Source organism: Semicossyphus pulcher, unplaced genomic scaffold (assembly GCF_022749685.1).
Source record: "Semicossyphus pulcher isolate SPU_LCO1_2020_fin unplaced genomic scaffold, fSemPul1.0.p SCAF_13, whole genome shotgun sequence".
Taxonomy (NCBI): domain Eukaryota; kingdom Metazoa; phylum Chordata; class Actinopteri; order Labriformes; family Labridae; genus Semicossyphus; species Semicossyphus pulcher.
In genome coordinates, this window is record NW_027211637.1 from 23,361,093 (window position 1) to 23,378,114 (window position 17,022).

General features: G+C 39.4%; 2 protein-coding genes across 2 annotated transcripts in view; both read right to left on the reverse strand.

Annotated features, from left to right (window-relative positions):
• Window positions 1-1,466: 1,466 nt before the first annotated feature.
• Window positions 1,467-7,005, reverse strand: LOC138589571 (glycerol-3-phosphate dehydrogenase [NAD(+)], cytoplasmic). Its single transcript, XM_069659922.1, has 8 exons — window positions 6,924-7,005; window positions 5,310-5,487; window positions 4,971-5,111; window positions 4,642-4,780; window positions 4,094-4,206; window positions 3,420-3,656; window positions 3,191-3,297; window positions 1,467-2,555 (listed from the first exon to the last, which is right to left on the reverse strand). Exons 1-8 carry the CDS (start codon window positions 6,965-6,967, stop codon window positions 2,459-2,461), a joined length of 1,056 nt encoding a protein of 351 aa, XP_069516023.1. The 5' UTR covers window positions 6,968-7,005; the 3' UTR covers window positions 1,467-2,458.
• A 6,105-nt stretch (window positions 7,006-13,110) lies between these two features.
• The window catches only part of LOC138589691 (acid-sensing ion channel 1-like), a 56,741-nt gene continuing 52,829 nt past the window's right edge, over window positions 13,111-17,022 (reverse strand). The window contains exons 5-10 of the mRNA XM_069660095.1: window positions 15,424-15,574; window positions 15,246-15,302; window positions 14,919-15,072; window positions 14,296-14,387; window positions 14,136-14,215; window positions 13,111-13,241 (exon numbers count right to left, since the gene is read on the reverse strand). Coding sequence (XP_069516196.1) covers window positions 13,122-13,241; window positions 14,136-14,215; window positions 14,296-14,387; window positions 14,919-15,072; window positions 15,246-15,302; window positions 15,424-15,574 — 654 coding nt within the window. The 3' untranslated portion in view covers window positions 13,111-13,121. The remainder of the gene's footprint in view (window positions 13,242-14,135; window positions 14,216-14,295; window positions 14,388-14,918; window positions 15,073-15,245; window positions 15,303-15,423; window positions 15,575-17,022) is intronic.

The window sequence follows — 17,022 nt, forward strand, 5'->3', positions numbered from 1 at the left end:
GAATGTTGATATCAACAGTGGATGGAATCAATCTGAGAGGCAGAGGAGGTAGAGTAGGTATATGTAAGAGGTGGTCGACGAGGAGGAGCTCAAGTACAGTCATTTCAGATGCAACTATCATAGCCCATGTTCTTGTTCATGGGATGACAATGAGGGAAGCAGCACAAAGACATGATGCTGAGGATGAATGATTCCCTCATTCACTTTGATTTTGCAGTTGCACATTTTTGAGTGTACTGTAATGTGCTTTCATTTAGAGTTTCCTCTGGGCGTACTGTAGCTTTACTGTATGCAAGTGCTGAATACAATTGTGTTTATTATATTTTTTTGCAAAATGCTCTTCCTATATAGGCCGACAATAAAGTCCTTTTCTGTTACTACATGCCCTGGACGCTGTGTTCTCATTATTTTGATGTAGTGTCTAATGAATGCTCTGCAGTGTTTATATATTGACTCGCTGTTTGTATCACCTGAGAGCATTGTTTCATTTTGCTAGAAGAGTCGGGGGGTTTGTGAATGTAGTTTGAATATTTGGTTACATTTTGAGAAAATGGGTGAAGGTTTCAAGAAATGTGAAAAACTGTAATTCACATGATTTTCATACTAAAGAAATCATTCAGTGACCCCTTGTGTCCTGTAGATGGCGGCATTATCATCCCAGATAGATCATCTCCATCAGGATGTACTGTAGATCGATACAAGGATCTCAAGCTAAATCTGACTCAACTGGGGCTGCTCTGCATTTTTATACATAACACAGAGCATGGTTTGGTGTTGACTACCTTATTTGTACCTTTTTACAATTTTTTGGACATATTTCCTTTTGTCATCTGCCTGTCTGTGTGTAGTGAAATGCTTTGAGGCGTACATCTTAAGGTGCCCTTCTGTGTTTTCTCGTAAACAAAAGTAATGTGCACAGAATGCATTATATGTATCATAACTCAAACAAATTGTAAAGCATTTTTTTTTTCCTCAAACGGCAGCATATGTCCTGTTACAGCTTCTTTCACAGGGGACAATTAAAGTTCCTTTTAAGGAACTTTCTGTTTGTGTTGATTATGGCGCCCCCTGTGGACAAAGCCGTACCTCCTAACTCTTTGCTGATTTTGTCCTGTACATGCACCAGCAGTTTCAGGCCTTAAAAATAACTATATAGAAATAATCAATCTTGTCGCTGAAGGTCTGGTTTGCTTTTGTAGGTCACACAGAGTAATCAGAAATAATTTCAGCCTGTTTCATAACCAGCAAAAACTCCTCCCAGGAGCTTTAAGGCTTCATTAAATAAAGATATTTACATATTACATAGACATCTTAGATAAATGTCTGCTATAAAGACGAATCTATCTAAACACATCATATTCTGGCATTAGTTCTTCCTACCAAGACTCCCCCACTGTGTTGCTGTTTAATTAAGATGAAGTGTTTGTCTTTCTATAGCGAGACAGTAAAAATGAGTCAAGCAGTGATTTATGACTTGAATTAATTTATTCACAGAAGAATGTTTACATAATTTCCAACACACATTAGTTGTATCTGAGTAAGACAGGGTCAGGCAGGGTCACAATAACAAATGGCATAGTGGACGGACGTTTAGTAGTCAAGTCTTTGGTTTGACCCAAAAAAAAAAAAAAGACGATGGCCAAGAAGGAGCAACCTTGCTTTCTAAGGCACTTGCATTTTTTGTTAAAAACAGTTGCTGTGCGATTGTTAATATACAGTACAAGACAGGAAATATTTTAGTGAATTACGTAAGACACTTATGATCATACAAAGACATAACAAAGTGAGGTATTCCCTCTTTAATTATACAACTTGTGTGATGGACAGGCATTAACTGGACGGCAACATTAATGTTAGATATCAATAATTCCCACTACACAAGGCTTTCAATAGGTCTTTGCCCTGAGCGGTTGGCCCTGTCAAAATCTGAATGCATGATGCAGAGCCTTATTAATTCAAACCTTTTAAATAACTGAATGGCAGTCATGGGTAGATTAAAACAGGAGTCGAATGTTTTTAAAAATACAGTAATAATAGTTGTGATATCCAGGAAAGTTGGATTTCTATAGTAGTGTTTAAGGTTTGGCTGCTGTGAGGAAAGATGCACCATGCATTCTGATTTCATCACAAACAAAAAAAGCCTCAGGCAAAAAGATCTATCACACCACCGCATGAGGAGAGAAAAACCTCCCAACAGATATCCTTCAAGTTTCAATTCACGTCAGGAAGTAAAAGAAAGCACTTAATGATGTCAGAGACTGAATGTTAGAGGACAAAGTGGTCAAACTAGAGCTGAACACACACAAATGTTACGCTACCTGTCCTCTCAACGGCTGGAGCCTTTCAGTTTGCACGGCAGCTGTGGAGTGACTGGTCATCCCCGATCTATTTCTGACAGGTAACAGGTGAATAATGGTCATGTTCTTCATTTAGAAGGCACGTGGTCCGTTTCCAGGTTTTACATGTGCTCCGGGTGGTTCTGCAAACAGCTTATGAACTCTGTGACTGGATGGCCCTGGTAGCAGATCTGATACACTGCATTGAACAGAGGGAACCTGGAGGAAGAGGAGGTATTGTTCAGTGCAAAAATGACACTTGCTGATTGATGTCTTTTGTAACACGTTCACAAGGAAACAGAGCTTCGAGTCTGTGTTGTGCTGCTGCTCAAACTGACAATCTCGAAGATTTATTTCTCTCTTGGGCGCCCCCCTAAGGCGATATATGATAATTGCGGGAGCACACTTCCCAATTGAACCAGACATCCTCAGTTGGCTCAGGTTGTAACTCATGATTTTCCTCGTTCCTTTTTGCCTTCATCCGAGTGTCAAATTTGTTTCTTTTTCTTCGGATTTTCACTTATTTTTGAAGTTGTATCTGTAGTCATCCATCTTTTCTTTGTTTGTTCAGCCATAGTAGATTACTGTTTACTCGCAACATTTACAGAAAACGGAAGAACAGCCGCTTAGCTCCGCCTACCCTCTCTGGCAGACCAACCACTGCTGGGTGATTTTTTTCCGCGAATGTCGCCACAGACACCCAGTCCATAATTCTACTACACACTGCAAATGCAAAGGCTTTCATCAGTGGGTCATAGGCTCAATCACCATTGTGTTACCTTATTTGGCAATAGATAGTGACTTAACAGACATTTATTTACATGAAAATCTTCAAGATTATCACTTTAACTTACTTGTCCACTAGGTTTTTGTGCTTGAGGATGAGATAGACTTCAGCTGCCGTTGCTGGTCCCTGCAGCTTCTGACCGTTCAGCATCTCTTTCTCCAGCTCCTCGATGGACTGAGCAAGAGAAGAAATGAAAAACAAAGTAAGAATGTGACTTGTTTCTCATAATCGAAATACCTAGGACATATGTATTTTACCCAAAATGGATAAAAGTATTTTAAGATCCAATCTCACACCTTTCCAGTTTTCACAAAAGCCTCGGCTACTTTACGGTTGCGGCCCCCGTAGCAGGTTGTGATGAGGTCGGCCACGCCGCAGCTCTCCAGGAAAGTTGCAGATGATACAGGCCCCGCAGTGCAGAAAATGCGGGCAAAGGCAATCATCTCCATCAGGCCCAATCTGATCACTGCTGCCTTTGTGTTGTCCCCGAAACCCAGACCGTCACAGAAACCTGCCCCAACTGCAACAATGTTCTAAAGGACAAGGGGGGTGGGGAAGTTTCAGCAAATATTCAGTGTACCTTTTGATGTTGCACTTACACTACTTTTTATTAAACATTCTGAGACAGACATATCGCAAGGGCAGATTCAATGTCTGTGTTGATTCTTACGAGCCAAACTACACATCACTTCCTGTGATTTGTCGGCCATCTTTATTGGACGTTTATTTTTGGGTATATAATAAAGAAGTTAACCTTTACAAAGATGCATTAGTGTGAGATAGATTCGACAGGGCTGCGGTGGTGGAATGGAACTAAGTGCATCAGTTGTTCACTTAATGGACACTTGTTTAACTTAGCTATTCTGCTTTGGAAGTTTAATGGTGCTTTTTAGGTCATTTCTCACCCAAAACATAACCAAATGTAAAACACATTTCTGATGCATGCACATGTTTTGATAGAAAAGCTCACCTTCAGGGCTCCACAGATTTCCACCACGTCGTACTCCTCTACTACAGTCACTCTGAAGTTGTTGGTCTGCATGAGTTCCTTTAGGAGAGCCCCGTGGTTTTTATTCTTACATCCTAGAAGCAGTATAAAAAAAAAACCTAGTTATTTTAGTCTGTTGATTAAAACCACTTTATCTTTTAGAGTACAGCTTTAATGCTCCAAAGCTTTAAACAAGGTACATTTAACAGCACTGAAGCACTGATCCAGCAAATATTAATCCTTTTAAAAAAAACAGGTTAGTGTTCCAACAATAACAGTAAATCCTCTGAAGCATGTTGTGAGCGTCAAGCAAATGTCAAACCGAACCAGCCCACTCATTGAAATAGCAACTGCAAGCAGATTGAACTTTCACCCGCATGCTGACAGTGCAGAAAGCTGGAAAACACAAACTGAAAGCACAATCATACTTCCTGCTTCAAGGTGAAAACTGCTTATTCTAAACAGAAATTGAGTGCAGCTTTTTCCAAAGGCAAAAAAACCCCTAACATGCAACATTCAATCAGACTCACCAATGGTGGTCTCACAAAACTTCTCCTCAGCAACTTCATTGGCAATGTTGGCCCCCATCAGCACACTCATGGTGATACCGAGCTTCTCCTGGATCACATCAGAGATGAGTTTCAGTCCATCAGGCCCCTCGTCTACTCCCTGGAAGAACAAAGATACACAAACACGTTTACATTAGCTGGTATTTGGGTCAAAGACCACATTGCGTAACTGATTATACATACGTCTGGCACACAAGATGAATTAGCGTCACGCCTGAATTCACACACAAACAAGTGCAAAAATAAAATCGGAAAATTATGGAAATGCAGAACAAAGAGCAAAGTCGAACCTTAATAAGGGATATCCCCAGTGCGTCGCCCTTTATCTTGCCCTTTATTGTGTCGCACACTCTTCCAACAAACTGGTGCGGGATCACAAACACCAAAATGTCTGCATCGTTGGACGCCTCCACCAGGTCTGGAACAGCCAGCTGTTGAGGGTGAGGATGATGATGTAAGGGACAAACGTCTGACACAACCTACATTAGAGCTGGTTTAACAACATTCAGGAGACTGATACCACAGTGGCTACATTCATTAGAAAAAGACTAATTTAAATCTATTTAAAAACAAGAACAAATAACATGGCAATAAAGAGACCCTGAATTACTGTTAAATCTGTTTCTTACCACATTGGTTGGTAGCTTGTGCCCAGGAAGGTACTTCACGTTTTCATGATCAGTGTTGATTATTTCGGTCAGCTTGCGCCCATTCACCGTCTCCTCAAACACCCACATTTTGACTGTGCTGTCAAATGTTGACTTCTCAGCAGCATTGGCACCCACTATCTTGGCAATGGCAGAACCCCTGTATTGTTAATAGATACAGAAACTGTTTAATTTACATGATAAAAAGTGTAGAATTCACACTGTATTTAAATCTATGTAAAGTGAAAGTAACATAGCGAGAAAACAGTTCTGGTAAGTTATTACTATCATGTGACTGCTGGTGTGATCAACAGGTCATTACTTAACATGGCTGGTTCATTATAATGTTTCTGTTCTTTGATCCTCAGCTGGCAGGCTGCGATTACAATAAGATGAAATCTACCCTCTATTTTCTTGTTATGAAGACAACAATGTGCCAAAGTCCACTGAGAATTCTGGTGATTAAAAGTTAATTTACTCAACATTAAGGTTAAATTGGGCTGCAAGAAGTAATTGATTAGTCATTTACTTGTTAAATAACATAAAATGGGTTTTAGACAACTATGATGAGCTGTTTTTGTTACATATTTTTGAAATAATGTAAACCAAACGATTCACCATCAGTTATTTTGAAAATAATCTGCTTATCATGTTAAAATGAAAACGAATGTTTGTTGCAGCCCTAGTTTTATTTCTCTCAAGCACCAGCTGCAATCCTTGAGAAGAATCCCAAGCCAAACTCCATTAAGAACTCTGCTAATTTAATGTTTGTTTAAACAATTGCAATCTTCTCAGGGGGTTAATCCTGATTTGAGACATTATTCTGTTAACTTGAGGCCGACAAATCCATTCGGCATTGAATCAAATCTTAACCCATGAATGAGCTTCTTAAATTTCTTTCTAATTTCTTTCCAACAAACGCTACAATCCTGAACAAGCTGTGCGTATAAAAAACAGAGTTTTTAACACATAAAACAAATCTGTAAAGCTAATAAACCAGAGATATGTGCCGAATTCCCTGGAGGACTTTAAAGATGCATCCATGGCCTAAAATTATGTTTTAACCCGCTGAGATTTTGACGTCTACAAGGTAACTTTTAAAAAATCGACTGATGAATGAATTTCGGCGTTTGGAGTCCCCCAGAGATTAGCGGCTTCTGTTGGCAAAATTGTAAAGCAAGCATTGTAGAAGAGTGATTAAATGGCTATAAAATAATAGATTTCTAGTGTAGACTTGCTGCTGGGAGTGGGGCAACATGTTGCTGACACAGTGTGGCTAACATGACCACAAAACCTCAGGAATCGTGACTGACATGTGGCCAGGTTTCCGTATTACTCAGCCAGTTTCTTAGCAACGCGATGTGACTCTAATAAGGGGTAAAATGGAACGACTAACGGCTACTGCTTAAAAACCTGTAATTTACTCTGAACGTTACAAGTGAAAATGTAGCTAGTTAACGTTAGCCGGCTGTTGGCTAGCAACGGTACACCCGGTCTGACACGCTATCTGTCAACAGAGATGAAAACGTACAATAAAGTTAGCCACATTTAACACGCAGTCAGTTCATAGTTTAAAACATTGACAGATCAACTTGCCAGTTTCCAGAGCCAATGATGCAGACTTTCTTTGGAGCTGCCATTGTGAAGAGGTAAACCGATGAGTGGAGGGGGACCGACACTGACTGACTGCCGCTGAGGAGAACCTGCAGTACGGTTATGCAACGCACGGACCGAGCTGCTGCAAGCTGCTGCACTCCGATTTTATTGGCCTGTCCGAGGGGGAGACACCGGCCCGCCCATTAAAGCGAGCACTGAGCCAGGTCATTCATTCATCCAGCTGACTAGAGGTTAGTAGGCTGAAAGTAAGTCGGACATAAGTGAACATCCATGTGAACTCACTATTAGTGAGATAACCCTTACCATGAAAACATGACCTGGGAAGTTAACAGTTTTGTTGACATTTATAGAGGATATTTTCTTTTAAGATACAGTGCTGTTAGAGCAATACAGCAGTGTAGACCTTTTTAGTGAAAGTCCTATATTAAAGTACAAGTATCAAAGACTTAATAAACTAAATGATTAATTACTCATTTTACAGAATAGCCCATTTCAAAATTGTTTTAGATTTTTTTAATATAGTTATATATACCCCCCATATATCATAACTTCATATGTATATAAGTATGTAGCTAAAACCAGCTGCAAAAGACTTCACAAATGAATATCTATCTAATATACGCTTCTAATAGGGATTTAATCTGATAATTAAAGTAAACTTCATAACATTTTTATAATACATTCCGCTTCTTGTTTTTGTAGATAAACCCCAAGTCCTTTTAAATAATAAAATGGCCTTTAATAAAATACGTCCACATTTTTATTAGTTTTCAATAAAATTTGGCTCCCAGGATTTCCAAGAATGTTCGTCCCACTTGCTTCAACAATTTAGTCTAGTTGAAACTTAGGACTTCTAGGACTTTACTTGAGTTTTTAATAGTGATGTACTTCAGTGGGAAATATTGCCCTTTTTATTGCACCATATTTATTTTGATAGTTGTTCTAAAGTGTTACTTTGCTCACTGTAGTTTATGTGGTAAGGACTTTATAGGGGTGTCTGATAAATAAGCTGTAATAAAAGTATAAAGGTGAAGGTGAAAGTGTAAAGAAAATAGAGGGGGCCCAAAATGCTTCCTTGAGGAACACCATAATTTATATTAAATGTCCTTGACACAAATTTTACCTAAACTTTTAAAAAATGTCTTAAGTTATGGTATAAAAAAGACAGCCAGCAGACAAAGACCAATCTAAATCCAACTTTAAGATCTAACAAACTCAGTACAGCTACATTATCAAGGTTCAGGGTTCAAAGTTTAGCTTTATTGTCATTATGCAATACAGGGCTGCACAGTAAAATGCAGTAGTACAACTACATTGTACAGAAAATATAAAGAGATGTGTATGTGTATTTATATAATAAATGACAATAACTGTAATAAGCTACATGCAAGTTATAGTGTATAGCTCATATAAGACATAGTGGGAATGAAGTAGAGCAAAGGTAATAGAGGGCAAGGAAAAACATTAGTTGTAGTTTAATTTATAGAACGGTGTGCAGTCTAGAAAATCTATATCTGTGAATGTGTATATAAGAACTGAGGTTTATGAGAAGAGTATTATTTTTATTGAGTTGAGCAGGTTATCAGCTGGAGTTCAGGAGTCTTATAGCTGAAGGAAAGAAGCTGCTCTGTAGTCTGGTTGTACAACAGCAGATACTTGTGTATCACTTCCCAGACGGCAGCCGGCAGGGTGAAAAGGCTGTGGCTGAGGTGGGTAGTGTCTTCTAATATCCTTGGGGCTTTTCCCAGGCAGATTTAATTGATTTTACACAGTAGATTGCAGTTTAAACCACTGTCTGCGAGTCCTCCTGTCCTGTCTTGGTTTGCTTCCAGTGAGGAGGCTTTCTATTGCTCCTCTATTAAGTTAGAAAGACAATATTTTTGTAACCTAACTTTATGTAAGAATAGAGCTGTTGCTGAATCTTTGCCAGGCTGGATATGTGTGGTAACCAGTGTAGGTACACTGTGATGTAGACTGGGGTGTGCGATTTTGCTTCCTATTATAATCTCTTTGGCTTTGTTGAGCAATAAGTTGCTCTGTGTGCATGATTGTTGAAGTTGTATGAATGCACCATGTTGCTAATATGCTACACAACATTTTGCTTCAAATACTGCCATACTATTTAAATTCAGGACTTGTCTTCTGTTGTATCGTATAGCTACTTTATATTGCAGCACTGGGAAAAATGCCAGACTAGTGCCCTACAAACCCTTCTTTAAAGATCTCCTGCTTGTGTCCTCCACAGAACATTTACAGGATGTCATTTGTGTTTGATTTTTTTTACTTTGCAAAATATAGCCAGCACATTAAAAGTCACGTGGGTGAGCACAGACAGATCACTATGGGAGAAATTATTTGGTCTGGAGCGCTCAAACAAAAGAGGACTTTGTTGCGTAAGAGTTGGGACAATTAACGGAAGTGGGAAATGTAGGAAGGAAAAAAACGTTAGATTCAGCAGTCTGCCTCCTCTGAACAAGCACAAATCCCAGCTTGCTTCATTAAAAAAAGTTGGGTTGTGGATGGAAATGTGCTGCGTGGATGTTGTTGCGCGAAAACAAAGAAACGCAAATAAAGAGCAACGAAGAGGTGTGAGGGGAAAGGAGGTCTGCTCTAGACTGGCAGCTGCTCTGGCTTATATGCATGAGGCACACCAGGCCCAGGTGTTTCCCATTCTCCTGATTAGCCTGCCACTAGGTCTGCAGCTCTGGAGACAGAGAGGAAAATCAACAGTGTAGTGTACCAAGTAGAGGGGACAGTGGATTTGTATTTCTAGGCCTCTAGCAGAAGGTAGCCACGCCATAATGCATACCCTGCTATTTTGACTGTGTTGCTCTAAATATGCCTTCACTTTAGGAAAGAACATCATGTTGTATTAAAGAAGACTTGAAACTAGTTATTTAGACCATAAATTCAGCGGGGAAAATGTATATCAGGCGATAAATCAACTGAGAAGTAGGCTCATTTTCCCTTCTTGTTTCATACGATCAGACTTATTTTGCGACCCCTGCTGGACATTAGGAAGAAAGCAGATTTAAAAGATAGAGTAGAAATGAGGACATAGAATAAAAGTTATGTAAAGTAAGCATTTAATCTTTAATATAACAACAGCTTCAAGTTCAGTACGTATCTAAAGGCCTACATCACCAGACTAAAATCATCATCCTCTCACGTCTTGAATACAAATTAAAAATGGAGGCAGAAATATAACAAAACCTGAAAGTAAGGCGGCTGGAGAACTCTCGAGATGCCTGACCTCATGCAGAATCTAGCTGTTCGTTCACTGATGAATACGGTAAAGCTGCAGCAATAAATACAAATAAGAAATAGCCTCGTACTTTAATATTGTCCTTGATAAATATTCTTTCATATGTACAGAAAGTTGGAGTTGAGACACGTAGCGAGTCTATATTAAATAAATATACAAGTACAACATCAGACAGGTAAGCCTATTCTAATACAACAACGTAGTTTTCAATAGTCACTGCAATATTTACATTTAATTACAGTTAATGGTATGATTGTGCTTGATAATAACACTACACAGCTACAGGCTATACAACTCCCAGTTCATGTTGAGAACAAGGTTGAGCTCAGTGGGAATAATGAGATTAACTTGAATGGTTTTTGTAAACAGAGTCAGAATAGAGACAGCAGATAAGACGCACTCTTAAACATGCACGTGACATGTTTACAGCCAATAACAGATACAATATTTCTGATTATGAGGGCCAGTTTTGGAATTTTCCACCATTAAGTTTTGGATGAATTCACACAAAGACACATGCTGAATATAAACAACCAGGAGCACAGACAGATGATGAGACTAAACTGCAGTTTGTGTGGATTAACTGTTCATCGTTGGACCACATTTAAGACGTCTACTGTACAAGTGCTACATGCAACTGAGAGCCCTAGAAGATGGCGAAACACATTCAACATATGAATACTCATTAATTTTTACTTGCCATGTTAACACTCCCAGAGGTCAATTCCCTTAGATGTGATGAACAGCATCTACATGTGGCCTACATGTTATAATGTATGGCATTTCCCTTAAATTACTTTATCAAAGTCTGTACTCTTGCTGGGAAACAAAGCTACAGCATTCAGTGATTGTCATTGAAAGGGAATTTTGAAGGCAAATTATACAGCATGTAGCACCGGGTTTACAGAGAAGAGAGCCTTTTTGTCCTCAAAATTCTACTGGTGTTTACCGCACACCAGTTTATACCACCTTACAGACGTCAACATTTAGAGAAATCCTAATTTTTGCTGTATAGTGGAGAGTGAGGTCAGACAGTTGATACCTCGTTCTATAATCCTGCATCCAGCAGCCAGTTAGCTTCGCTTAGCATCAAGGCTGGAAACAGCTAGCCTAGCTTTGGCCAAAGGTTTAAAATTCCAATCAGAGACTAAAATGTTTTGGATTTAAGGAGGGCTTATGGGTACTTTAAACCAGGGTTTACCGTGTTCACGGCCACCTCTTGTGGAGTTCACAACCTTGAAAGTAAAGATTTTCTTAAAGCTCTGACTTTAGGAGTTGTGGCATGTTTGCTGATGCTTTTTAGAAGTGTGGCGGACCCCATGGCGATGTCTTCTTGGATGTCAAGTCAATGTAATGTCTGAGGAGAAAGATATTCTAACGGCTTCTTTTAATCTGTCATTATACCTTTGCAAAGCATAACGTTACCTGCTTACAAGCAAGTCTTTTGGCATCTAACTGGCTGGAACGTAGCTGCGGTGTTCTGACTACATAACAGCTTGTGCCTCAAGCATAAAGAGTACAAGACTTCCCATCTGAAGGCAGCGTGAGTGACTATTTCTTGGCCAGCTGCTGAGTCTTTGTGGAGTCATCTTGTCACTGCCAAATTGCCATTTCACACTTTGGTTCGTGCACAGATTAAGTAATAGTCTTTGTGCTATGCTAAGCTAGCTGGCTGCTGGCTGTATAGCTTCTTACTTTATCGTCAGATATAAGAGTGGTAACAATATTTTAATTTACTGCCAGAAAGTTTTTTGGCTTATGTCCCAAAGTCCAACTACTCTCAATCCAAATACAGCTACAGCCATGCCTGATATGACGAGTAGCATACTGTAGCTAATGTTAGCTAATGTTAGCAACTTTAGTTGGACATATGGATGGTTCAGAGTCAGTTTTGCGGACTCCTACTTGTGGTTTTGTTACACTACGCAGTAGCACTTACAATTATTTGGAATTGTCCCTAAATTGTGGCCTTTACAACGGGAGACATCATGTCTGGTCATAGCAGGAACAACACAGGTGCAGCTAATACGATTAACGAGCGCTCTGTTGTGTGTCCCTGTCAGTGAGTCAGCATTCACAGTATCAGGAGCCTCAAACAGGAGCAGCTGGAAGATATTCAGCCATCGTTAATTCTCATTTACACCTGTGTCTTTTCTTCTCCGACATGTCACAGTTCATTAATCGTTACGTGGGCTCGCTTTAATGCCAGATTTATTTTCAACCTGCTCTGCTTATTTCTATACATGGAAATGACCTTTGCGTTATTAATTGGCTTGGCTTGCGGATTCTTCAGGGCGCTGTCACCCTGTGAATGAGGTAGTACAGTATGTTGTTCAAAATGCTCAGGTTTTAACAAGGGAAGACTGCCGTAACATCACGATAACATGAATTTAGATTTGAAAGATGAGGAAAAAAGGAAAGAACAAAAACAATGTATGAAAGCAAACGTCAAAGGACAAAATCTCACGTGCAAATTTCTCAAAAAAATACCTAAAATAATATTAAATATGTTTTAAGACTTAAAAAAAAACGGCTAATAAGCAAAACCACACAGCTGGGATATCAAACACTGATTAACTGAACACATATGAACCTCACCTTAGATCAAGCCCTCATTTACTGTATCTGTTACTATGTCTTAAAAAGCTGTTTTACAGATGACCATGCACTTATTCTGACACTTTGATTTCATCACATCATCTCTGGTTTCTACTGTCCTGCTGTCTGTGTGGCTTCTCCTGTCCTCAGCCACACGCTGAATCCACCCTGTTGTTCAATAACTCAACCACAGGCAAAGTTCAGACATTTTATCGTGTCTCTGCTGCAGTCTGAAAATTCTGCAACGAACGAAGTCCACAAAACCACTCTCAGACAAGAGAACGTAGCATCCGCCTCCTCACGGCTGCAGGAGTTCAGTGAAAGTTACTGACGTGACACTTGACGTCATCTAAGCTCAGGACCGTCCCCTGGTCGTTGTTGTTGTCGTGCTGTTGCTGCCTGCTGGAGCAGCGACACAACTTGTACTTTATCACCTGAGAGGATAAAAAACAGAGCAGGTCAACACAATCTACAACCTGCTTTTTCTTTTTCTTTTTCTGCTCAACAATGATCGTAGGAAATAAGAGGAAATCTAAATTTGGGCAATTCGCTCCTGGAAAAAGCCACTGTCAGTCAAAGCTGGTGTTCTCTGTAATCGATAGAAGCAATAATATTTGAAATTGGCGTCATAGCTGTGGAGAAAGTTGTACAAACAGCTCGTGGTTTCACCCATTCTAATCCGAAATAGGACGAGAATATACCGGTGGATCGTCTTAAAAATCTTCAGGTCTGCAGTCTACATTTCAAACCTGACGATTTTCAACGAGACGTGACATCGGAGGCGGGAGTCCTAGATTGAGGAAGTGTAGTTTAGCGAGCTCCCTGGCCTCCAGATGACGCATTTTACGTAGTCTGGTGGAGGTTTTCCAGGGCCCATTGGAGAAGCGGACAGCGTCCTCCAAAGGCACAGAGCCAAATTGCATTTTTTTCCCTTCCATAATGGCATTAGCTCCCCTTAATAGCATGATAGGACTCAGGTTGAAAATCAGCAAACTGGCCCTTTAAATAAATAATAGGGTAATATTAAAGCGTTTGTCAGTCAAGTGTTTACGTTTGCATAAATATTTTTGATACATATTTTTTTTTAAATTTATTTTCTGGCCTTTATTGAGAGAGAGAGAGGACAGTGGATTGTGTTGGAAACAGGGGAAGAGAGCATGGGGGATGACCCTACAAAGTGCCGACAGTGGGAGTCAAACCCGGAGCTGCTGCATCGAGGACTGTAGCCTCTGTACATGGGACATGCGATTTAACCACTGAGCTAAACCGGCACCATTTCTGATCATTTCTGTCTTATCAACACAGTATTTTTCCTGATGAAACCTCACCTCATAAAGGTAGTCAAACAGCTCCAGAATGGTGAGTATGCTTGCCCCAATAAAAAGTCCCATCTGACCACCGATATCACCTTGCAGAAGAAAATAGAAGTCATGAAAAACATTGTCTAATATAGAGACAGGAGAGAGAAAATGTGCAATAAATGTGTACCTAAAAGTCCGGCCACTTCATAAGCCTTCTTCTGTTCAATAGTTTCATAGTTTAGAGCCTCAAAGAAGATGTCCAAAACCAGGAGATTCTCCCTGTGGAGGGAAAAAGCAATTTTACACTTTACTTTTAATCACTTTTGACACCAATAAGTTGAGCCTGGTTTTATAAACAGATGATTAATGACAGCATCATAAAATACTGTTGTAATAAAGTATGATTTCATATGAGGGGTTATAAATTATCCTTACATCTGTTCATTACTACAACAATATAATGAGTCATAAATCAATGTAATACATGTTTAGATCCTGCTTGTCAAATTAGACGAAAGCGTTACCCCTTTTTAAATGAGCTTTGATAAATCTTATTATTATTACTTTATTATTAATTAATTATAACTGTTATTGTTGTTTTCTTTATAGTAAAATCTTGCATTAATAGTATTTATTATGTCTTGTTTTTCTGAATCAAATTTATTTTTATGTATGTGATTTTTTTCTCTCATCTCATGCAGTGTAACGTTATCAGAAATGTAATTTGTGGGCTCCTGCAGTTTATATATGAAAACATAAGAGCGTTTACATTTAGTAAAAATAAAACCCAAACTAGCGGCCGATGCTTACTTAATGTACTGCTCAGATTTGTTGTATTTCTTGGCCAGATATTTGGCCGAAGCCTTGCTGGGGATCTTGACAAAGGACAGCTCTTTGCTGTATCTGGTCATGTTGCACGGCGTCTCACACACACAGAAGTCATTGTCTCTCTCCACCAGGAAATCTGCCGAGAAGAAAACCAGAGCTCAGCGTGACCTTTGTAACAGATCAGAGCGGTTGTGGCCTGAAGATGTCATGAGATGATGACGCGTGTTTGTGTGTGTGTGTGTGTGTGTGTGTGTTTTGCATCACTTCCTTATGTATTCAGACCAGACGTGGACGAAGCCTTTTTCTTACCGAGAGCTGGGTCAGCACATTCTTTGTACAGCTCGGGGGTGCAGTACGGTGCATCGCCTGCAACCAAAGCAACACACACTCTGATATTTATATTGTTAAAAAATATTTTTGCTTACTTAAAAGTGCCGACACTTTTTTTATGTAACTCTGCTATAACAGACTAAAAGCAGCTTCCTACCAGGCATGTGCACCATGCGACAGTTGCAGTTGTCCACCAGGTAGCGCGTCTCACAGTCAATGCGACAGGCTGTGATGCTGTAACTATCAAAGAAGTCGGACTCCATGGCCGTCACCTTACAGTCTCCCCAGGGTGGGGGGAGATAAATCAGCTGCAACAACCAGAGGACGTACATCACAACACTTATTAAACACACTTTAGAAAGTACTACTGCCTTCTTACATAAAGTTTACTGTGGGTCACATAAACCAAAGGCAGGAGGCAAGAATAAAATCATTTAAAATTATAATAATAATAAAATTATAATAATAATATAATAATATATGCCAAGTATAATATCTACACTCTGAAATAAACCATCCAGCATGAGTGCCATGTAACATCCTTGATCTGCTGCAGCTTGTGCCAAATAACTCAGTGTGCTCAGTTTGATGTGGGCGGAGCTCAGCTGGAAAAGGTGATATCAGCTCTGAACAGGCAGCTGCAGTTTGTCATCTGTACAAACACTACATCCACAGACAGCTGATACAAGTCACTTATTAACTAAGTGACATTATGACATATCAGTTAAGGCAATATTTATCTATATATGGCAAGTTTTGTCTAAGCAATGTAATATGAAGTTAGATAGAGGCAGAGAGATGCATTCAAATAATTTGTATTTAGGGCTGAGTGATATGACAATCATTAAAACAAGATGAAAATGCCCATTGAATGTGTTTCTATATCGTCTCTATCGTGAGGTCACAAAACCAGCGGTTGAACTGCTTTACGGCAATTTTCCCGTCATTTTGACATCGCTTTATGTTCTAATCCTTGCACACAGGAGTGAACCTGGAGCGAACCATAGAGGGAGGCGCTGTTTATTAACATTGACATTAACATGTGCAGAAGTGAAAATGGAAACTCGGTGCGTTTTATTTGTCAAGTGTTCACACAGGATTTTCCAATAATAGGCTTTACCACGTGGTTATTTCATATGGACTAATCATTTGTTAAATTACCAGAAAACTTTATCGTGACGTACCACTCATCAGCCACTGCATTAGGTACACCTGAAAAATCTAATGTAATCCACTACACCAGCTCAGCCAGAAGATTTGCTTTAATGTTGCCTGTAATGTACAGGCTTTTTTCTAAGGTGTTCATTTAATCATATTTCAGCGTCAAGGTCATAATTGGTGGTGAAGCTGTACTGAGCTGCATTATATTCAGAGGTGTTTCTAATTCTCTGGCCCCCTCATGTATGTAAATAGGGAGGACAAAAAATTAGAGACAAATCTTCAATATAATTTAGTTCAGTACAACAACAACTTTAACTACAGCCTCAGTAATAAACATTGCAATTTACAAACTTCTGACTCTCAACAAAACAAAAGTCAACAAAAACTAAACTTCATAAAAGCAGAATCCATGGCAGTGCTGTTTTGCATTAGATTGTACAGGTGTACCTAATGAAGTGGCCAGTGAGTGCACATCGTTATCGTGATATAGGATTTTTGGCAATATCGCCCAGCCCTATTTGTATTATACACAGACAGTAATGCTTTCAGCATTTGAGTTTAAGTTTTTTGAGTGGGTTTTTGCTTATGTTGCCAG

What these genes read in the sequence shown, in the direction of transcription:
- LOC138589571 (XM_069659922.1), bottom strand. Translation starts at nt 6,967, where the DNA reads ATGGCAGCTCCAAAGAAAGTCTGCATCATTGGCTCTGGAAACTG. An exon ending in ATCATTGGCTCTGGAAACTG is followed by an intron (nt 5,488 to 6,923) that starts GCAAGTTGATCT and finishes TTAACAATACAG; the next exon opens with GGGTTCTGCCATTGCCAAGA. An exon ending in ACAAGCTACCAACCAATGTG is followed by an intron (nt 5,112 to 5,309) that starts GTAAGAAACAGA and finishes CACCCTCAACAG; the next exon opens with CTGGCTGTTCCAGACCTGGT.